The 24,263-nt window shown below is 37.3% G+C and overlaps 1 protein-coding gene across 1 annotated transcript in view; it reads right to left on the bottom strand.

Moving 5' to 3' along the window:
• The window catches only part of LRP2 (LDL receptor related protein 2), a gene marked incomplete at its 5' end in the record, with an annotated part of 209,763 nt that overhangs the window by 103,739 nt on the left and 81,761 nt on the right, over nucleotides 1-24,263 (bottom strand). Inside the window, 15 exons of the mRNA XM_080669070.1 lie at nucleotides 1,054-1,431; nucleotides 3,062-3,178; nucleotides 3,272-3,391; nucleotides 5,130-5,372; nucleotides 6,648-6,929; nucleotides 7,317-7,454; nucleotides 10,728-10,858; nucleotides 11,950-12,075; nucleotides 14,090-14,282; nucleotides 15,791-15,994; nucleotides 16,517-16,657; nucleotides 18,844-19,046; nucleotides 21,358-21,564; nucleotides 22,917-23,140; nucleotides 23,810-23,979. Of these exons, the coding sequence (XP_080525196.1) occupies nucleotides 1,054-1,431; nucleotides 3,062-3,178; nucleotides 3,272-3,391; nucleotides 5,130-5,372; nucleotides 6,648-6,929; nucleotides 7,317-7,454; nucleotides 10,728-10,858; nucleotides 11,950-12,075; nucleotides 14,090-14,282; nucleotides 15,791-15,994; nucleotides 16,517-16,657; nucleotides 18,844-19,046; nucleotides 21,358-21,564; nucleotides 22,917-23,140; nucleotides 23,810-23,979 (2,877 nt within the window). The remainder of the gene's footprint in view (nucleotides 1-1,053; nucleotides 1,432-3,061; nucleotides 3,179-3,271; nucleotides 3,392-5,129; nucleotides 5,373-6,647; nucleotides 6,930-7,316; nucleotides 7,455-10,727; nucleotides 10,859-11,949; nucleotides 12,076-14,089; nucleotides 14,283-15,790; nucleotides 15,995-16,516; nucleotides 16,658-18,843; nucleotides 19,047-21,357; nucleotides 21,565-22,916; nucleotides 23,141-23,809; nucleotides 23,980-24,263) is intronic.

Here is a 24,263-nt window from a genome sequence, read left to right as displayed (position 1 = left end):
CACTCACTTGGATGAATTCCACAGGCTAGTCAGTGTCTGCTCTGATAGACCTAAGGATTTATTATTCTTCACATCTATTGGACTTGGACCATTTTCTTCGCTACACCCCTCTATTATAATTCCATTTAGTCCAATGTGAGAAACTTGGGGAAATATTGGTGACATCAAGAAACACAACTGTTATTGATCAAGCATGCAAAGACACCTAAATTACTTCTCATTTGCTTTCTGTTATTCTTCTACCCATATAGAAATAGAAGATAAGACTGACATTATGAGCAAGGGATGGAAGGTTTATGAAAGTGAATAAATGGAAGGGGAAAGGCAGCTGGAACACTAGAGAGCACAGGTCCACAAACATTCTTTCGTTTCAGGGCCAAAACAGCAATGCCTGAAGCCACCCAAACATAGCTCACATGCCTGGGGGTGCAAATGCCCTCTATTTCCATGTAACTTATTATAAGAGTGATGGTACAAAACATGCACTAGAAGGGGAAGTAAGTCAAATTGATTAGAACATTTTCAGCACAAACACAACACGTAAAATCATAAAAATAAATACTTTGCAGTCATACCTGGCTGAGGTTCATCTGAGAGTGAGCATTGATTAAAGAGGGAAGAAAGAAAGGACAGTAATTAGGATCACATGCCAATCACAGAATTCTAATCACAGCAAACACAAATCCCTGGACTTCATTTGTTTTGTGGCAAGTTCTGATTGAAATTAGAAAATATTAAAGTTAGAAACTTTTGAGTCCGTTACCAATAGAACCAAATTTAATTAGAGAATCTAATGGCCTCAGTTAGTCTTATTTTTTAAAATGATTACATAAAAAAAGAAGTACAAACACAGAACCAAGTGCAAAGGATTTAATGAGAAATATTATCCAGTGATGATTTATTTGAATCACAATGCTTATCCCTACACAGATTTGAACTCAGAGAGGAACCGAAATCCCTTCCTCAAAAAGCTACATGGTGATTATGACAATGGTGATGCACAGCAGGCCGCTGGTCAGAATGAACTTTATGGCCAGTAAAATGGGAACTTACTGCAAAGTGGGGATTCATCTGTCCCATTGGGGCAGTCAGAGACGCCATCACATACTGCACTCAGATTCACACAGATGCTATGGCCAGCGCACTGCCATTGCCAATTGGGACAGTGAAAGGCTTGAGTAGGGCAGTCCTTCTCGTCACTCATATCCCTGCAGTCATTGTCCCCATCACAGACCCACTCTCTGTGGATGCAGTTTCCATTGGCACAAAGGAAATGGGATGGGGAGCAGGTCTTGAGCACACAGCCATTGTGCTCATCAGATCCATGGATGCAGTCTGGGTGCCCATCACACTCCCAGAGCCCTGGGATGCAGAGACCATCTGATTGGCACTGAAATTCATCTTGGTGGCACATACCAGGAGGCCTGGTTTCTAAAAGAAAAGCATGGAGAAGATAGGCTTGTGAATGCAATTTATAATTCCTTTTATATAATCCCTATAGGAAACAGTTTTGGATCAAGGATAGTTTTATAATAATGACTAAAATAAATATTAAAATGTAAAAATGATACACATAGTGTATTCTCCAATATTGTGGTAAATAGAAATCTTTATGTGTCTGATTTGTTGATCAGACAACGAAGAACATGATGCACAGCTCTTGAATAGAAGATAAATCCCTCAGTCAAAAGAACATTCTATTTCCTGCATTTCTTATGTTCATTCAATTACAGAATAAATCATAAAATACAGCTGTCTCTTTATTAAAGAATCATGAGAGCATTTCAATTGCACTTAATTAGCTATGGTTACTTTGACTTTCATGTGTTCAATAATACATTTGGATGTCATAATTGTTCCTCAAATGAGCTGTATCCAATTAAACCAGCACACATTAAGCAAAAGGTGACAGTAAGCCCTTAATTCTTTGCAAAGTTTCCACTGTTCATCAAGTAATTCTTGAGAGATAGATAAGAACTGTCTCCCTATTTCACAGAAGTAAGCCCTAATCCCCCGCAACCCCCGAGGAACCTAGAAAGGCAACAACAAGTCATTAGTACCTGGAACTGGAACCTCAGATCATCACAGAAGTCTGTGTTTTCAATGTGACATAGGAAAATCAGTGACTAAGAATTTCTGGGTGTGGTGCACACCTATAAAGCATGTAACCCTTTTATTTAACTTTTCTTTTTATCCATAGATTTAAGCACTTCTTTTCTGATTGAGTAGAATTGATAGAAACCTACTTTTTATGGTCCAAAATACCATTATTCAAAAAGAATACCATTATTCAAACAAATGACTACTTCACTGACAATTTTTTACAAGTTTAAAATCCATGTAACACAAAAAGCAGGCAATTGCAAACCCTGTTCATTATAAGTTTCTTTGTAGATTATAGGTCTATTAATTTATATTCCACGAAGTTCTCCTTGAACCCTCTGAGCAGAAGGAATTTCTATTCTCTGAGCCTTCATAGAATTTTATCTGTATTATTTCTAAGGCCCTTGTAACTGACCACCTTGCTTTATTATCTCTTACTTTCTATAATTACTCTTACTAGACTCTACAAATACTTAACAAATATATCTTAGCAGATATTCAACCAAAAACCACTGAAAGAATAAATTCATTAGAGTCAGTATCTAATTCTGCTCCATATCACATCCATACCATGATCTGACCTCTATATTGAGATTTTAAAGAAACCATTAAAACACCTTTTTATATGCTAAGTCTCAAAAATTTGAGACACACTAATTTGGGATGGCCTAGGAAAACTTAGTAGTAAAAACAAAAATATCTAAGAAATAGTTAAACTACCTAAAAAACTATGTGAAAGTTCCCATTTATACAACTAATTCACAAATCATAAATCATTACTTGGTAATGTGTTGGCAACTTCATTACTTGTTTAATACTGCATTCCTTTGACAATACTTTGTAATTCAGACTGCCTTCCCTCCAGTTTGACTGAGCTAGAGAAAATCTGTGGTAATATCAATGCTGATTGAATGAAATGATTCCTTTATCTGAAACATGCTGGGTCTACGGTACTTACGACAGTCTTTCTCATCAGAGTGGTCACTGCAGTCAAAAACACCATCACAATGATATACATTGCTAATACACTTATTCTCACTGGCACATTTGAATTGAGAAGCAGTGCAATTAATTACTAAGAATGAAAGAAAAGAAAGCATTAGAAATCAGCTCAATGAGATTGGGATTTTTCTAAACAGCATGAATAAAAAGATAGCAATCCCCTTACCACAACCATTCTCATCAGATCCGTCAACACAGTCCTTGTCCCCATCACAGACATAAACCAGGTCAATACACCGATGGTCAGGGCAATGAAACTGACTAGGCAGGCATGTCGCTGTAAAGTCTAATATCATCCAAAATTAAAACCAAATAAAAGTTTATTTCTTGTTCAACGTGTAGCAGAGCCAAATTGAAAAACGCTAAAGAAATAGATGTTATTTTAATTGTACATGTGTTCAAAATTCCTTCAACTTAGCCACATTGCCAAAGTCAGACCAGCAAGAGCACTCAAAATTAGGACAGTTTTTTTAAAAAGGAATAAAAAGACTATGGGTGAATCTCAGAGGGAAGGGACAGGAGGGGAGGGGAATTAACTAAAGAAATTATGCAAATATTCATAATCAATCGACACAGACAATAGTGCAGTGAAGGCCTGGGGAGGGGGCAGAAGCAGGGTGGAGGGGATCAATGGGGAAAAAAGGGAGACACCTATAATATTTTCAACAATAAAGATAAATTTAAATAGTAATCATAATAAATAAATAAATAAACTAGGCTATAAAAAAAATATCGTGGGCAAAGTCAAAAACAGTGATTACACCCTGAAAAGTAGACCACACTTAGAAAGTTAGCATCGGGGTTTGAACTGATTACTAGTTAAGTCCAGGACTCCACCAAAGCTAAGCAATGGAGCCCAACTAGGCAGCATTCATTAGCCTGACCTTCATGCTTAGTAGCAATAGTATATAGACTGATCATGATGACTGGATTTAATCCAGAGTCTAATCCAGGGGTGGGCAAACTTTTCGACTCGAGGGCCACAATGGGTTCTTAAACTGGACCGGAGGGCCGGAACAAAAGCATGGATGGAGTGTTTGTGTGAACTAATATAAATTCAAAGTAAAGGAGCGGAGGGGAGAGCAAGAGAACCCTCCGCTCTTTCGGCTCCGCGGGCCAGATAGAACAGCGGAACAGGCCGGATCCGGCACGCGGGCCGTAGTTTGCCCATGGCTGGTAATCAGAACAATTTTAAAAATCCAGGGTCTGCTTTGCTGAAGAGACCCAGCCTTAGAATCAAGTGTGCTGGCTGTCCATCCACTGATGAAGTTGCATTAAATATCCGACATAATAAAGAGCTAATATGGTAATTAGACCGAACAGCAGGACAACCGTCCGGACGAAGCCAGGGATACGAGGGCCGGCCAAGGCTGCGAGCGGCTACGAAATTCGTGCATCGGGCCTCTAGTAGACTTATAAAATGTGAGAGCCAGAGGGATCTTAAAGCTCATCTATTCCAGAAGGAAAGTGACTTGCCTAGTCATGCAACCAAAAGTAGAATTTAGTCCAGGGAAATTTACTCCACCTTAAACTATTACCAAAGACATGACAACCTAAAGAAAATTAGAACTGGCAAGATAAAATTAGCAGATGGGTAAGATTAGTGGTAATTTAAATGTTCTGTACCTCTATATTCTATTGCCTTCTTCAGTATCAAATGAAAAGAAAAATAAGAATAAAATATCTGGATATGTTTATATGATTTAGGGGGGGGGGGGAAACAAATTTGTTTTAAATATCTGAATAGTTAGTTGAGAGATCTTTTTCAGTTTCTATCTGGGTGTTAGACATCAGAGACAGTCCTCATTTTGCTTCCAAAAACACTCAATATTTAGGGGGAGGCTACGCCTCCCATATGTTTGTTCTATAGCCTTTTAATAGAAGGATCGACAGATGGAATAACAGTAGCTAAGATACAACGAAAATTGTGTGAGCCTTAGAGGAAAGTGGGCAAGGCCTACTGATGGTTTAAATCTATTTACTAGGATGATCAATCAACCAAGAGAAATCCATTCAAAACTTACTGCAGTGCTTCTCATCAGATCCATCCCCACAATCATTATCTGTGTCACAGACCCAGTTCCACGAGATGCAGTGGTGATTATCACAGGTGAAGTAAGATGCAGGGCAGGAAGTGAGTTCATGGGTGGGGCAGTCCTGCTCATCACTGCCATCCACACAGTCACTGTGCCTGTCACAGTGCCAGTGTGCAGGGATGCACTCTCCTCCGTGGGCACAGGTGAACGCTGACGGTGAACAGGAATTATCTGTAACAGAAACAAACTGATCATGAAGACACTTGATTTTACAGTCTTTTATATGAGTTCTTGCCTTGTAAAGGCCCAATTCTTCTCCTTTTCCAATAGGAGCATTATACAAAATAAGGAGAAATGTGCGTCATTCAAATGTTCCTTTTCCTTTCCCTCCTCCTCCTCATCATCACCATCATCTGGCATTTACTTAACAATGATCATATTCCAGGCACTTTTCTACATGCTTTATATTTTTTTCTCTCTCTTAATCCTCACAAGAATACAGTGATGTACACATAATTATCTGCATTTTACAGATGAGGAAACTGAGGCTATGAGACTTTTAGGAACCTGCCCAGTATTAAAGCATATAAAGTGTGACTTTAAGGCCCGTCCTTTACTTTTAGCTTATTTCCTCCTCCAGTAACAGTTTCAAATTCAGTGTACACATTGCATGGTGTTGAAGATCAAAACCAAAAATATATAAAATAAAGATTGTTTATGGAAGACAAACACACACACACAAAAATCTCAGTCTACAGAAAGCTTGACAGTGTATCATTTGAAAAATGCAAATTAATAAAATGTTCCGGTAAAAACCTGCACTTTTAGAAAGAGGAAAATAATAAACAAAAGGAAGAAAATTTTAGAAATTTCAGAAAAATGTACAAATGGGCATGTTCACTTTCAAATGTCACTCTTCTTTTTTCTCTAAAAGGACACAAGTTATTATTACTATTAATCTCACCTTGGTAGAAACTGAGATTTCAACTGTCCACTATCTTTTATTTTTTAATGGAATACTTTTGTATGTTGCCATGCCATTTATTAAACTCCAAAATTTATAAACTAGATTACCATAAAATACAAAAATAAAGAGCACCATTTCATTCCTAATTCATTTTATACCAAAGGAGGGGGAAGGGTGAAATACAGCCCATGAGATTTTCAAAAGCTATTAGTATAAGTCCTATTCTGTGATTACATTATCTCAGACACTAAAGATTCTATCTAGTTTGTTTTGATTTGACATTTTGAGGAGCTTGACAACATGGAAAGACTGCACTGGCCCAACAGCCAATGTCAAAAATATATATTTTACTGAAGATAGTCCAAATCGATGTGAGAAATCATTTGCAACATTGTCTATGAATGATATTTATTGTTCAGCTTCCTAAAATCTGAAATCTTTCAAAATACTTTTTCCCTTAGAGATAACCCATGTTTTCTTGTTAAGCCCACTTCTTTCTATTCATCCCAGAAATTATCTCCAGCCTATAAGCTACTTACTAAACGTGCCACATAGATGCTCATCACTGTTATCATGACAGTCATCAATGCCATCACAGCGGTAATAGCTGGGCACACATCTGCCGTTGTTACACGGGAAGGAAAAGGAGCCACATTGCTCCATGGGCGGTTCATGGGACGGGTCTTCCACGCAGGTCAAGTGATTAGAAGTCAGGCTCATTCCATAGGGGCAACCACACACCCGCTGGAAATTTGGCACTGGGAAGCAGAAGTGGCTGCAGTCGCCATTTGGGTGGGTGGGTCGATTACAATAGTTAGAACCTGAAAAAGCAATATCCAGAGATAGTGAGTTAATCACATTTCCATTAGGTTGATCACAGGTATGGTTTGTGAAGAAAAACAAATGGGAAAGAAAACTTTTCAGACCCAATACCAAAAAGTACCTTCCTCTTGGAAATCAGCATGCCAAATATAATATCCAATATGAAAACAGAAAAGTGCTAAAATGTATTTCTTCCAGCAACACTTTTAGAATTAGCAAGAGTTGAACAGAGATTTTTTTTTTTAAGTAAGTCTTACAGTATTAAACTATCTGGGTGATAGGAATATAAAACTATCAATATCTATATTAAGTAATAAGTACTTAAAGAAAAAAGGAGCTGCTGTATTAAATACATGCATGTAAAAGAGCATGGCAATCTCACTCACCAATCTGGATATTGTCATCATATGATTTCACATGCATTATATTACTGATGCCACTTCGGATAACTGTCATCTCTCCACCATCCGTTTTCCTGACTCGAACAATAGCACCCAGTCTCCAGTCAGTAAAAAATACATAGTCTAAGAAGAAACATGGGTGATTAGTATTTTTGTCACAGCTCACTTTTAAATCAGTTAAAAATATGCAATAGTTTTGTAATGTTTCTTGCAAATGTCAGAAGCTCCTCCCATAAATACCTGAAATATGTTTGAGTAGTCATTTTCCATGACTTGTTACTCTCTAAAAAGGACTCTTAATGAGCCTGTATGTTTATTAGTACTAGGGTTCATATTCAGGCAGACATGGATGGAGTATTGTGATGGCATTTAATAGCAGTTAGGTTTAGACTTCAATGGGTGAAAGTAAAACATTAAGAAACCTCAGGATTCTTCTAGAGAACATTGGAGGGTGCCCCATAAGACTGAGTTATTACCCAACTAAAGTACTAACCTGATCAGTGCTGCTAGGCAAATACTTAACTGTGTTAAGGCTCATTTTCCTTGGAAAATTAAGGCAATAGACTATAAATCATCTCTAAGCTTCCTTCCAGGTCAAAAATTCCATATCCCATGTCTTAGTGGGATATACTTTATAAATATATTTTAATATATTTTTAAATATATTTTTTTAAAAAACATTTTAAACTCAGTTTTAATAAAAAACTGTTGAAAAGGAAAAGTACAGGTCTAGTCCAAAAAGAGACTTTCAAGATATGTTTGGGGTCAATAAAAATTATCCACAGAAGTGTGCCTATATTTACAACCACATCAATGTTCAAGAAACTCAAAATCCTATCTAATAAAAGGGTGGTATGCAAATTAACCATCACTCCGTCACAAAGATGGAAGCGCCCATAGCCACAAGATGGCGGCACCCAGTCCTCTCAGCCCTGCCAGAGTCCCCCAGTCCCAGGGGGGCGGCTGCTGAGAGCAGGCAGCATGAGTGGCCTGGGGGAATGCTTGTTTTGTCACCGCGGCAATGAGGCAAGCTTTACACGCCCGGCTGCGGATGGGCCTCTGGGCCACAGAGAGCCTCTGGGCAGCAGGCGTGGAGTGGCCAGGCTCCGCAGAGAGCTGCTGATGCATTGATTCATGCGCAGAGCTACTAGTAGTAAGATAAAAACCATGTAAGATTCTTAACATCAAAAATTTAATCATATTCACTTTACGCAACCAAAGCAGAAAAGTAAACATACACATTTTGATGGTTTCTAACAAGAATTAAATCAAAGTGGATTTTCTCTTTAACAGCAGCATAACTAACTAAAAGTTCCAACTAACCAGATAATGACTGAGATGTCACAAATTTTATCATTAGACCAGTTTTCCCTTACCTATGGTCTAATCAATGACTCATCAGTCCCTGGACTCACTAAATATTATCTGGACTGACTAGCAATCTCAGTCCCCCCACTCATGAAGAAATTTTACTACACTTAAATAGACAAGGAATCCAATAAACCTTTTAGTCCTGTGTGGTATGACAGTCAAGCAAATCTAGACTTTGTTAGAAAGATGTATAATTTCCAGAGCTGCACAATAAAAGAAATTTCCATAAGGGCAGTGTTGGAAGAAACTATTATTATTATTATTATTATTATTATTATTATTATTTTGAGAATGCTGGGCTCTCATGGGTTTGCACTCAAATTTTTTTCACACTGATGAAACCAAAAGTCACTGCAACTGCATTTTTATTCAATCCCAGAACATTCCAGCAAAGAGCAGATAAAATTTAACATTTTCATAATGTTCCTGTGTGATAGCAAATAGCATGTGACTGACATCATTATTGAAAAGGGAGTGAATCTATGGGGGGGTAGATATAATTGACACATCAAAAATCTCATAAAAGCTTTGCTTAAATACTTTTAAGCACCATGCACTCCTCCACAGATAAACAGACAGCAGGATGGAATACGCAATATATTTACTAGCTATTCATTCCACACTATATGCATGTGAGAAAGTCTTTGATTTATAGTCAGTGTCTAGTTTTTTATAAAGCACTGTGCTAATTATTCAGAGTAGGAGGTTTCAACCAGGGACACAACTAGCATTATGGGTAAGGCTTTTGGTTGATCACAAAAGGGCATCTCCCCCAAACTGGACTACTTATGACTTGTCAAACAAAACTGGGGTAGATTTTAGTCTCTCCTCACCCTCTTGGCCTGGCCGTTGAAGCTATACAATTATTCACAGAACCATGTCTTCAAGACTAAACAATTCTCCTGTTTTATGTGCCAAGCTACATTCTTATTCCCAGCAACTCAACTCAAAATTGCATGCCTACTACACTCAAGAGTGGAGTTGGGCCCTGGCTAGTGTTGCTCTTTGGTTAGAGCACTGGCCCATTCATGGAAGGGTCATGGGTTTGATTCCCAGTCAAGGGCATGTACCTGGGTTGCAGGTTCAATCCTGCATGCAGAAGGCAACCAATCAATGTGTCTCTCTTATATCAATGTTTTTCTCTCTCTCTCTTTACCCCTTCCTCCCTCCCTTCCACTCTCTCTAAAAAGCAATGGGAAAAACATACTAGGGTGAGGGTTAACAAAAAACAAAACACACACAAAAAAATTTTTTTTTAAAAAAGAAGGTCAATGGGGGGAAATAAAGGGGACATATGTAATACTTTCAACAATAAATATGTAAAAAAAGAGAAAAGCTGAGAGAAGGAAAACTGATACATTAGTGTGATCACTGTTGCTATAGTTTCCCAAACTCCATGCTCCCAGCAATCTTTACCAGTAGCATTATTTAGAAAAGGAAAAAAAAAAAAAAAAAAACTACGTCTTGCTATATTATATTCTTCGTAAGCCATATCCTAACATTTCTATATAACAAAGATGATGTTACCCAATTTTGTGACTAAAAAGCTTCAGTTATTCAGTGAGTATACAGTTGATGAATATATATATAATAGTTTTTCCACAAAAATTCTAAAGAGGTTCTTGCAACCATCAGAGAATGAAATGATACAATGTTACTGCAGCTCTTGATGTTTTAGTCTTCAAAATGATGAAGGCCGTAATTTACTATTTATTTGTTTAATATTTATATAATAGAGCACTTGGTATGTTAAATTGTATAGTACGTGTATTCTATAATGTGCTATACCCATACAAGTTGTCAATATTATTATCTAACAGTATTTTAAACAAAAAATATATTCTAAAAGTGAAATATTCAATCAAAAAAACAAGCATTTTGTCTATACATAATAGCACCATTTTCATTTTTGTATTCTAAAGTGAGATTTACCAGAATTATGAGATTGCTAAATGAGCATGAGTCTACTATTACAACTTGCGAAGGATAAAAAACAGCACACACTTTTATCACTTCAAAACACACCTTGAAAGACGGTAAGTCCAAATGGATGTGTCATCTGCTGTATATGGCCCAGGACTCGTCTGTCTATACCATCAAAGGTGCTGTGCTCAATTTTGTCAAATAAGGCATCTACCCAGTACAATCGTAAAGCACTAAAATAATAACGTATTTAGTTAATAGTTATCCAGAAAATAGGAAATGAGGGTATTCAAAAACAGTATGTTCAGTTGACACATCTAATAAACATTTTTAAAACAAATTATACTCATTAAAAATTCAAGTTTTATGCATCCCTCCACCCCCACCCCTCCTGCAAAAAAAGATACAGCTACTTTTATGAAGTGATTTTCAATTAAGTGTCTTAGAAAACTTGAAATGTTGTCGAGTTAGGAATTTTTCTCTTTGTTAAATAAATAAATGAAGAAAAATATTGGTAGCTAATTATGTTTGAAAAGTTTCTTCCTTTTTTTATCCTATAAACTACTTTGGCATATCTGTAAGCTTATTTGCCCTGTCACTTTTTCCTATATCTACTATACCTACTTCAAAAATTCTACTTCAAAAATTCTCCCAGACTGCCAAAACCAGTTTGGCTCAGTGGATAGAGCGTCAGCCTGCGGACCGGGGGGTCCCAGGTTCGATTCTGGTCAAGGGCATGTAACTTGGTTGCGGGCACATCCCCAGTAGGAGGTGTGCAAGAGGCAGCTGATCGATGTTTCTCTCTCATCGATGTTTCTGACTATCTATCACTCTTCCCTCTTCTCTGTAAAAAATCAATAAAATATATTTAAAAAAAAAAAAAAAAAAAATTCTCCCAGACTAAATATAGACAAATATACATTTGATTGACACCAAAGATTTCCTAGCCTCAAGATGCTCCCTCTAACAATTACACATGACCTCCATTTCATCAAATCCCTGTCCTACTTCTAATGAGGTTTATTTAGGCCTTGTCTCCTCCATACTGACCTTCCACAAGGTCTTATCATTCTGCTCCTCTAGCAATTTCCTCAGAATATTCATGAATGTGGTAGTTTTTGTCCCAGCAGAAACTGGCTTACTGTGTTTGTGTCTTTTAAGTTGTTAGAGCATTCCAAGTCCTTCTCCCATTGCCAATCAATGATGTAAAAATACATGAGGGCAAGTAGTACCAGTTTCTTCACTCCATCATATTTTCACATATTGTCTCTTAGGCGTTCCTCAGTAGATGGGAACTCAGTAATTTGGGATGATTCCTACTTACCCCCAATCAATGGCCAATCCATTGGGCCATCCAAGAGTAGTATTTACTATAGGCAAAAGGTTAGATCCATCACCCCATGCTCTCATGATTTTAGCGGGACGGAACCAATCAGTGAAGAATATATACCTAGAAAAAGCAGTGATAAATCAAAGATGTTAACACTGGGACATATTACATACCTTAGAAAGATTTAGCACAAGCACAGATTCTCCAGGGACTTGCTACAAATAATTTCATTTTCTTTATCGGGCTTACATGGAGGGGGGGATGTATCGTTTATTAAGCATATTTAGTATACAACTGATCTAATTCTTAATTAAAGGTTCAGTTTTCAATATATAACCAAATTCACAAATACAAATAATATGAAATGGACATCCAGAGCAGAGCCACTGTACTAGACATAGAACCTACAATTATTGTCACCAAGTAGATTTTTTAAAAAGACACAATTCAGGTTACATTTTAAATATTCCATGTTGTTCAAATGAAATATAAGCTGTGAGCAAGGAAATTATTTTCTCTCTGGATTTAACATCCTGGATCTACTACATCACTCTTCAGTCATCTTCCACAAGGAACAGATTAATTTGTAGGAAAGCATTTCATCCCTGATGAACACATCCAAATCGACATGACTCTTAAACATTATCTTACTCAAGATGTCTCTTTTTATTCTGAGGAGCAGCAAAAAGATAAGTCTTGGATGGGGGAGGGGGATTTTTTCTTTCATAAGAGCATTAGGAATCAAAATTAGTCTTTTCTGAAATATGACTTCATATTATTTCAATGGAGTCATTAAGAAAGGAATATAACAGCTTTTCAAAACCAAATCCCAAAGTTTTACTTTAACATAAATTCATTCAAAAATAAACTATTTAACTCTGTATAGGGTAATAAAATTTCATATCAATAGTATCAGTTTTCTTATATTTATTTCTTAAGGAGAAAATTAAAATATAAAATATTCTAGAGACTGCATACAGAACTGTTACACATAGGCTTTCCAGTCAAACAGACCTGGAATTTAAATATTACCTGTTGCTTAAAAAGTGTGGAACCCTCACCATGGTTGAGCATTGACCTATGAACCACAATTCCCGTCAGGGCACATGCACAGGTTGCAGATTCGATCACAGTAGGAGGCGTGCAGGAGGCAGCCAATCAATGAGATCTTGTCCTCTCTCTCTCTCTCTCTCTCTCTCTCTCTCTCTCTCTCTCTCTCTCTCTCTCTCTCTTCCCCCCCTTCCTCTCTGAAATCTTTAAATATATATATATATATATTTTTTTTTTTTTTTTTTTTAAGTGTGGGTTCCTGGGCAGGTTACTTTATCTCTCTGAGCCTCAGATTAATTATCTCTAAAACAGGTATTATATATACCCCACTCACAAACTAGCTTTCGGATTAGATGACATTATACATGTACAGTGCTTACTATGTGCCAAGTGAACAAGCCTTTAGTGAATTATCAGTCTTTTTTTCTTCTGTTGTTCCATTCAAATACAACTGGTGCTGGGACTGGGATGGTCTTATTGTGGTGTAGTGTGGCAGGATTCCAAGCAGGGCCACCCAGGACCACCTTGCAGACCCAGACCCATGCTAGGTACCAGCAGGGGCCATGGCACCCCACCAGCTCCTTGCTCTGCATCAGGTGAACTTGGGTGAGTTTTCTTGGAATTCTGGACCTCCCTGTCTTAAAGTAAGGGGCCAATTTTGTCTGAACTGCCTTTTTCTCAAAAAAATCCTTGAGGTGGAGCTAAAGGTTAAGGGTTAAGAGAACATATTCTAAAGATAAGAGTCAAGATAACTAAGAGGGGGTGTTTTTTTATCATTGGCTTTTCAACTGCGATTGCTTAGTTCTGCTGCATATTCATTCCTTCCCTAATGAACCTGTATCACGTTGTTTGGTCCGCTGCAACTGTGGGAGAAAAACAACCACTTCTATTAAGACGAGGGAAGCCGAAACTAAGAAAGTTTTTTGAAGGAGGTGATTACTTAAACGGATAAAATTTAAGGTGATTTCAATTTATATAGTTAATCTTATATTTGCTGAACTTGCCAAATCCCTATAACATCACTTTTCATTAACTTTAAAAGCTATTCAGTTTCAAGCTCTCGGGAAAACACGAACGCGCTTACCCAGCAATAGGATGAACTACGATTGATCGTGGGTTATTTAAATTCCGGATTATTTCGCGTCTCGATTTATCAGCTAGCCTCATGACACTCACGCTCCTATAAGAAAGGTCTGTCCAATAGAGATTCTTTGAAATCCAGTCAAAAGTCAAACTTTCAACACTTTCCACCCTGTTAGCTGTGAGAATTTCTCTTCCTGTAAGTTAAAATATGGACATGGTTTAAACTAAGCATACTTTAGACATACATTTCCCTACTACTGCATATATAAATTTCATGTCAGAGTTGGAGCACATTTCAGTAACATTCAAAATTCTTTTTTAAAAAAGAAACTGAGCTACAACATGAGATGAACCTAGAATATATCCATGCCCAAAAGTTTAGCTCTCAAAGAATGGATATAATTCTGATACATAGAACCAGGAATGATATGGCTTGGGTTTCCTCCCTTGTTCGAGGGGAAAAAAAATTTCTCATTGCAGAACATCTGAAGAAGAGATACCTGAGTTCACATCCACACAAACACCACCCTCAGACAGCTCTGATAAGCCGACACTGCCAGGTACGACTGGGGGATATCTCTGAGGTATGACCGCCCAGCCCTCTCATCAACAGCCTTTCATAGCCACAGAGTTGCCAACTTTGGAAAAGACCAGCAAAGATACCAGAAAGGAAATCAGAACTAGGTACAGGCGGGGAAAAAAAGAAAAGAAAAAAGACCACTTTCCTCTTTGTGATATTTTTATGCCTTTTCCCCTCTTTTCCCTTTTCTCACCATAGAAAATCTAAATCAGGGTAAATAATCTCACCTCTTTCTTTCAAAGTAGGAAATACAACTCTTGTGCTTTCTCCACTCATTTTCCAGAAAATTGTAAAACATTCCACCAGAACAGATTTAGAAAACACAATATTGCTAATAGTACTACTGATAATAGCTTATATTGAGCACTTACTTTGCGCCAAGAACTGGCCCACATACTATTGTACAGATGAGGAAATTGAGTCATAGAGAAGTGGGGACACTGCCTTCAAGGTATTTATAATGAAGTGAGAGAGAGAGGGAGGGATGCAATTAATCCGAGTGGGTGCTGTGATGGAGGTATGAACAGAATGGTATGAGAGCAGTCTCTGAATGAAGCATATGGCAAGGTGGAAGTGTGGAGAAGTTTCCCAAAGGAAGTGGTGAATTGGGGGGCTATAGGAAAGCAAGGACTGGAAGAGAGAGAGAGAAAGAATTTCACATGTTCCAGAGCATGGCTGGAGGTTAATGAGTTAATCAGAAAAGCTAAAAGAGTGGAAGGAATAGGGGGAAAATGGAAAAGGTGAAGCTGTCATGTTCCTGAGGCAGGAGAGAAATGGGATAAAGGTGTCTGTGTAGATATATTGGTTTTGAGGTGGTTGTGGGATGCCCAAAAGGCAATTGGCATTATGAATCTGAACCTCAGAAAGCTTGGGTGGAGATTTTTATCAGCACCTGCAAGAAGAAGCCTTCCCAGACCTTGCCCTCATTCCCCAGGTTAGGGGAGAAAACATTCAGTAAATGCCCCATCAGAAGTCTCCCCACACTGATTTGTAATTCCAACATAGATGGCAATCAAAGACATGGAAGGTCCTTTAGTAAAGGATGCTGCTTGAGAAGTGAATGCAAAATTTTACTAAGCAAATTATATTTATTAGCCTTATTATTGAAAGCAGAATTCTCACCTGTTCCATCGATCTTTTGTTTATAAATCATGTCTACTGATGTATCTGAAAAAAAGAGTGTTTTCTCCTGGGCATCAAAATCAATTCCAACAAAGAAAGAAGGATTTCCTGTAACTGGAACCATGACATCCTCCTGGGTAGAGATGGTGAATGGTATCCCTCGCACAGCCACTTCAGATGAAAAGATCAGGAATTGCTTAACAGCTATGGGAAGGAGGACACAGCGTGGTCAGCCACAGCATGGTTCTTACCCTCTCTGAATTACATACAAATTACTTATACATCCATAAAGCACATTTTATAATTCTGAAATAAACATAAAAAATAAATCTGCAGCCCGGCTATCATGGCTCAGTGGTTGATTATCGACCAATGAATCTGGAAGTCACGGTTCTATTCCCTGTCGGGGCACATGCCTGAGTTGTGGGCTTGATCCCCAGTAGCGGGTGAAAAAGGTAGTGAAAAAGGTAGACAAAGATTTTGGGAAGGAGACAAAGGAGAAAGGGAGCCCCAGGAAACCCTAGACGTGGAATTAAAGGCTAATCCCAAGAGATAGACATGTTGCTCAAACACAGCTCTGTGTATAAAGGGGAGAGATGCCTGCCGAGGAAGACGTCCTGTGGGCTACAGAAAGTAAAATAGTATGATAGGGAGATGGCCCAAGTCCAAGGGCAGCACATAGCCCTGTGCCACCTTCCAAAAAGACAGTCCAAACCAATTTCTTACCAACACAGCGGTGGCCATCCACATCCAGGTTGAAGCCAAAGGTGCACTTGCAGCGGTAACCCAGGCCGTCATTGTCGGTTCTGTGGCTGAGGACACAGACCTGTTCGCAGCCTCCATTGTTATCACCACATGGATTGCTGGCTGGAGGAAAAAATGCACAGGGTAAAATCTCAGTTAGAAATGTGTAATTATCCCAGACACATGAAGCCACTTTTGTGCCCTGTAGATGAAATAGAATAATGGCTTTAAAATTCAGAGACATTGCTACTGGTAGCTACTATATACACTCACCCCTAGATGCACTGGCCCTCTCAATTTCACTTCTCTCCCATCTACTCTCAATGTAGTGGTGGCAAAAAAAAAAAAAAAAAAAAAAAAAAAAACAACAACAAGATTCCTGCAACTGGATAATTTGGGAGGTTCCTTTTCCCCAATAATTGTGTCTGCTAGCCTCAATGATTGGAAAATAACTGCCTCCCCCTACCCCCAACCCCCCAAAAAATACCTTAAGTGTTATTTTACCATTCATAAGATATCTATAACTCACTGGATGCTTACTCTGTAAGTAAACCAACTCACAATCAATGACTCTAAAAGGTAAATAGTAGTACCCCAATTCCACAGAAGAGGAAATCAAGTCTCCAAAGGATAGAACAACTTGCCCAAGGTTATTCAGTGGCCCACCAGCTATACTAAATTCAGATCTGACTCCAAAACCCTGCAAGTTTACAACAAACCAGTTTATACTTCCAAAAACTGCCCTCAAACACAAGGACCTTGGGAAGCTCACTGTACACAATGCTGCCACAGCTAAAAATGTTACATGTGCTTTTGAAATTGTCTTCTTGGCCTTTGACTTATTCCTTAAAATAGTCTCTTTATCATCTCAGGTGGATTGATTTGGAGAAACAACAGCCAGATAGCATTCTGAGGCAAATAATAGAAATAAGTTGAATGATAAAATTGGGCAATATATTTGGTCAAAGGCTCATGAACTGACTATTCCAAATAGAAATTTCAGAAATGTTTTCAGATACAGTATGTATTTTAATATAAAGTGTATGTTTTCCAAGGAGAACTACATTGAAGGATATTCATTTGAATGTTTTGGTTCTAGTGGATGGTTTCTTTTTTAAAAAAAAAAAATCAACCTAATTATAGTCTTTCTCCTTCAAACAGGTGGAATCAAATATCTGACTCAAAGTGGAAAGAGTGGCGGTTTAGGTGAGATTCGAGATCCGTCACTTAACACAAAGAGTTTTTTTTTTTTTTAATTTAATAAATCTTTATTGTTCAGATTATTACAATTGTTCCTCTTTTTTCTCCCCCCATAGCTCCCCTCCACCAGGTTCCTACCCCACCCTCTGCCCTTACCTCCCCGTCACTGTCCTCATCCATAGGTGTACGTACGCTTTTTGTCCAGTCTCTTACCGCACCCCCCACTCCCTTTTTCCCCCAAGAACTGTCAGTCCATTCCCTTTCTATGCCCCTGATTCTATTATATTCACCAGTTAATACTGTTCATCAGATTTTTTATTCCCTTGGTTTTTAGATTCACTTGTTGATAGATACGTATTTGTTCATAATTTTTATCTTTATCTTTTTCTTCTTCTAACACAAAGAGTTTTAAAGTAAAATGTCATTCTCTGAATGACTGTTCACTAATATTAAGCTTTCTATAATCATAATTTAATTTTTCATATTTCTTTTATTTGATATATAAGCAAATACAGGAACTGTATATAGTCCAGATAGTCATGTCAATCTAAAACCGTGAAACACAAACAAAACTTACTATAAGAGACTAAAGAGTGCCTATATAAAAAATATTTTTAAAAATAAGTGACCAGACAGAGTCACCAAATCCAATTTGCCTGTGGCAGACCTAATGCAAACTAAAGGACAGGTGTCTTACATGTACAACAGGGAAGAAGGGGAAATGGCTCTGATAATACCTAAAGTGAGCACTTCGGCATGTCATTATCTTCTTCTGGGACTCGGTTTCCTCAACGTAATATTAGAGGTTTGAATTACACGATTCCTCCCAGTACAATGAAGATAGTTATTTTTGGTTTGGTTTGTTTCCTGCTATCACCCCAGGATCTAGCCAGGATCTGACACATTACAGTGACAATAAATACCTGTTAAATTAATCTTTAAGTTCCCCGCAGAGTCAATTTCAAAAGATTTAACTCTCTAGGTAACCATTCATATATTTGAGAATACCATCCAAATCTCATGCGATCCCCAATCATTAACTTCATAGCTTTGAGAAAACCTTTCTTCCAAGGCCAGTACCTAATGGTTTCTATTGCTGTGTGGCTTACCATGGGGCTGCCTGAGGGAGTGGAAAACAGTCACTCCAAAGGGCCTCAGGGAAGACTGGTAGTACACTTGTGGGTTGGTCTCAGTGAACTTGTTTGCCTTCATTACAGCCATCTTTGTCCAATCTGTAAAGAATACACTATCTTCAAACAAGCTTATTCCAAAGGGATGAGGAATGCGTGAGCCTCCATGAAGCACAGTCTTCCTGTTACAAAAGATACATAGCATACAATTTTTTGTGTTGCTTTATTTTGATTAAAAGTCAAATTAGTTCAAGCTAATGCATAAAAGGTTAAATTTCTTATTACATATATAGAATTTATAGATAAAATAGATATATTTTCATCTACATTTGATAAAAGGATTGTCATGTCTCTTGGAAAAGACCCTTGAAACTTAAATTCCAGGCCCAATCCTAACTTGTACTAGATTTTTTTTTTTTGAGAAATTACCATTTTCACACTTGTTCTTCATTCTTTTAAGGTGCCCCACAAAGAAAAGGGCTAAGATGTGACATGTCATTTTGAAGTCCATAGGTGAAAGAGTGTAACAGAGATCGGAAGTGTGGTAGAAGATGTCTTCTACATTGACTTCACACTGGACCACTGACCATTCCTCAGCACTTAGGGTGCAGGTCACTGAGTGGGAGAGTTCCACCCACAGCAAACACACAGCCCTGTTCTTGATATCAATCTAGTGCTGGGGTGGGCAACCTTTCTTCTGCCAGGAGCCATTTAGATATTTATAACATCATTCGAGGGCCATACAAAATTATCAACTTAAAAGTTAGCCTACTATATTTAGTCAAATATTTAATTAACTCACCCCTAGAGCCTCAGCAGGGCAGGCCAAATGATTTCTCGAGCCTTATACGGCCCGAAGGCCTATCGTTCCCCACCACTAGTCTGGTGAGAGCAAAAAACAGTGCTATACCACTCTAAGGCTCTGCTTGATGCAACTCTCAATTGATCATACTTGTAATAGAGGCACAGCATGCCCAGAGTTATTTAAATGAGGAGAAAACAGAAGTGAAAGGTGCCAAACAGTGCCTGTCAGGACAACATCCACATGAATGATTAATTCAGTTAGGCCATATTTTAAAAAGTGAAGTGGAAAATAACCCAAGGAAAAACTCATTCTTTTTTGTTTGTTTGTTTTCTTTTGGCATATGAGACAAAGAAAAATCTGAGCAGTCCCTGAAAACTGAAAAGCACAACAGAACTCAAAGACTTGAAGATACTAACAATGGAAATACTATAGGAGAGAGAAAAAAGAAGAAATCTAAGGTGGCAAGTTAGCACACACTTTGAAACATTCAGTAACGACATGGTACGTTAAGATTGGAGAATGGTTTTCTTTTTCAGTTAGCACATTCCGGAACCCTGAATGCCACCTGCTGGCAAAGCAAGAGGCAATGACTTTATGACTTCAGCTGTACTTTATTATCTCTTTGATGTTTCCTCACAGCCAGCAAACTACTCACATCTTATCTTTTATGTTTTAGTTTAACCTTAGCGTAAAAATATTTGGATTATATAATATAATGCTGTGAAAGAGAAAAAATAGGGCATTTTTCAACTGCTCTTATATGACTTACCAGGTTAACAAATATTTTTTCATTCAATTTATTCATACTCTCACTATAGGTAACAGTTTCAATGATAAAAAGTCATAGCCTTAATGTCCAATCACTTGATTTAACCAAGTAGAGACTGTTCTAAGCACTTATAATCCACTGGCAAACTGTGATACCATCCTTATGAAAGATATAAAGGAGAAAACAAAACTATAATATGCCTTTCATTGAGAAGGCAATAAAATCCAGTCATAATTTTAACTGGTCAATTTATTAGCTGAATGCACAAAGTAATTTATCTTGGCAAGTTTAAGACCAATTTTTGAAAATACCAAAAGAAAAGGATCTAAAATAGTTAAAAATTTAAATAATATATAGTTAGTTCTAATCAGACTAATAAGATGAAGAAAAATATATGCCATATTCTATGTTCAAATATTGTTTATATAAGTATCTTTGAAGTATATCAGGTAAAAATACGAGTCAGAATTTCTCTTTGAAATTTGAAATATATACAAGGGCCAAGTAAAATCCAATTATTTTCCACCAGAAAATGTTAAATAAATAAGTATTTATTTATTGGGGGGATGTTAGAAAGCTTAAAGACAAAGTTATCTTTCAAAATCAACCATAAGGGACCCAGAGTATAATGTTCCTGGATATAAGTAAACTCAGGAGTTAATGAAAACAATGTGCATAAAGAGTGAAAGAGGGGTTGGGAGGAGAAATCAAAGAACAATGTTCTAGGCAATACTTAATGACTGTACTATGGAACACAAAAGAAGTTAAAACTAAGAGCAGGTCACCATGCGAATGTCAACACAAAGGTCATTCAAGCTATAATGTCAACCAAAACCAATATTTTTAAGTATGGTCCTTTGGTATCCCTTTCCATAAGTACTTTCCCTAAACTCATAAAGTTATAAAAAGTACTTCTTACCTTTGAGTTCCATCATAAGTTACAGTCTCAATGTAATCAAACCGGGAGTCAACCCAGTAAACACGCTTTAACACCAGATCCAGAGTTATCCCAGCAGGCCATCCCAGCTTTGTTTTAACCAAATCTTTACGGTTAGTGCCATCCATGAAAGCCCTTTCCACCGTAGGTCCCCCAGAAAGACTGTCCAAATCTGAGAAAAATAAATATCTATAAAAGAAAAAGAGTCAGTTATTGTACAAGCTTATCTGAAATATTTTTTTTAATTTTGTTTACATCAATGGAAATTTCCTCCAGCTGATTAGAGAACTGGGGGTATAAAACACAGAAATTAAAAAGCATTGAAAATCAGAGAATAAGAAGGCCAATCAGGAGAGGCAACAATTCCAAATAACAACTAAAATGCACTAATATGGTAGCCTAAAAATTTATATCCACCCTCCTAACTTTCTCCCCTGTCCCCTGGCTTTTTCACTTCTATTTTTTATACCCAGGAAAGCTTACAAATACATTTTAAAATAGCTATCAAGCCATTTTCCTTTTTCATTCCCCAGTCCAAGGATTAGTCTATAGAATATATCCCTATTCAAGGAAGAACAGCAAGATATCAAGAAGTAGGAATGAATAATCACCATTCACCAACACTTTAGTAACCTCAAGTTTATTCAAGGTTCCTAAGACAGCTGAGAAAAACCTAAGAGAAAGCTACATTTTCTATAACTGTTCTCAAATGTGGAGATCAGGAATATTTGGATGTATACCTGGAGAAAAGTAAGCATTATCGGTCTTACTGGGTTGATCTACACTAAACAACTTATACTGCGTTATTAACAATGACATCCCAACCCCAGTCTGTAACAAAACAAAACAAAAGAAAAACACTAAAAGGGATAGTTCAGATCGTATTTCCCCAATTTAAAAAACTTCCAATTCTACGGCCAATCGTGCTAGAGTGATCATCTTAATAGTGAAACAAAAGTAATATTTAGTTGTAACAATATTATTAGATTGAGTCAGAACAGAGTCCAATCTCTCAGCCAAGCGAATATGGCAAACATTAAGAACAAAATTCATGCCCTAGCTGGTTTGGCTCAGTAGATAGAGCATCAGCCTGCAGACTGAAGGGTCCCAGGTTCGATTCTGGTAAAGGGCACATGCCTGGGTTGCGTGCTTGATCCCCATTGGGGGACGTGCAGAAGGCAGCCAATCAATGATTCTCTCTCATCATTGATGTTTCTATCTCTCTTTCCCTCTCCCTTCCTCTCTGAAATCAATAAAGATTAAAAAAAAAAAAGAAGAAGAAGAATAAACTTCATACACCCTAAAACATCACATTTTTAGTATTCCATGTTTTTGGATTATATATCCCCAAAGGAGGTTCTACTTAGCCAACTCCTTTACAGCTTCTATGAACAGAAATATAAAGTAAACATGGGTTCTAGAGCACAGAACCTAAAAAGAAATCAGAATTAACCTTCAGTTAGTCCAATGGATGTCTTACATACAGGGAAAGAGACAAAACTCCAAAAATACTGGAAGCAGTACACCTTCACATCACTTACCCAACAGTTGGGTCCAGGGCAATTCCTCTAGGATGCCCCAAGTTTTCCGTTATAAGGATAACCCGGTGGCTTCCATCCAAATTGGCCATATCTATACGGTTGACCTTGGTCTCCACCATATAAAGTTTATTATTGACCCAGTCCACAGCCAGATTCTCGGGATCATCAATAGAAACATTGATAACTTCTTGGATATCTAAACCATTAATATTAACTGAAAAAACCTGAAAGAAAAACCAAGATTATTATACCTCTTAAAAATTCTATACAACTTAATTGAATTAGAATTTTATTAATGGTACAAGGAAATGTAAGAGAGAGAAATAAAATTCCATGTAACTCTTTAGGAGTCTAAAATTTGTTTTAAAAATCGCCACCACATTACTCAAAGTTGAAGTTAAATCCATCACACTTTCCAGATAAGTCAGTATAATGAAAATTTGGCTGTTAGTCAAAATACTCTCAATATTTGTTACCCAACCCTCGATTATGATTCCATTTAGAAGATGAAGGCAAAATCTGATTTTTATCATATGGGATAGCAGAGTACTTTTTACATTTTAAATGATCAAGTTTCAAAAATTACTACCAAACATCTACCCAGTTTTGAAAGAATGTCTACTATTTCTTTTAATTAGGCTTTTGGACTCCATTTCGAATAAAATTAAAAGTTGCTCAAGGCTAATCCATATAATAGACTGCTTTGTTTAAAGTTCCCATGTAATAGTATAGCATGGAAAAAGGTGCTGATTAACATAAAATATCTCAAGGGCCTTTTTTGTTAGAAAACAAAGAAACTTTTCCCTCTTCTCCCCCCAAAGTAAAAAGCTATCAACACTTTGTGCTTGGGGTTCTATCAGCTCCCAAGCTATGCTCCTGAAATTTCTATTTACCTTATCTAGCACGGTGTCAGTCCAAAAGACTCTTTGTAGGTGATAGTGAAAATCCACACCCACAGCCACTCCACGATTTTGAGATTCTACCAGGACCTCAAAGGATCTTCCATGAATGTCACCAATTAGCAAATCTCGACCATTGGAGAAGATAACAGAGGCCTCACCAGCTAAATGTGAAAATGGAAGGCATTATCACTCCTTCAAATGAACAAAGATGATGATGTAACTTATAATTAATATGCTTTTCTGCTGTTTCAAATATGTTCTTCTATGTATTTCTTATTTTAAAATAAACTTCTGAGGCAGACATATAGGTGTCACTCTATCCATTTTACAGATGGGAAAACTGAGGAACAAAGATTATTAAGGAAGTGTCCAAAGTCACAGTATATTAGGAACAGAGTCTGCCAAGAATTCAAGTGTCCTGACTGCTAGTCCAATGCACTTTCAA

Source organism: Plecotus auritus, assembly GCF_963455305.1.
Source record: "Plecotus auritus genome assembly, chromosome: 5".
Lineage (NCBI taxonomy): Eukaryota > Metazoa > Chordata > Mammalia > Chiroptera > Vespertilionidae > Plecotus > Plecotus auritus.
The sequence above is the reverse complement of the archived record's forward strand: the minus strand, read 5'-3'. Positions and strand labels throughout refer to the sequence as shown.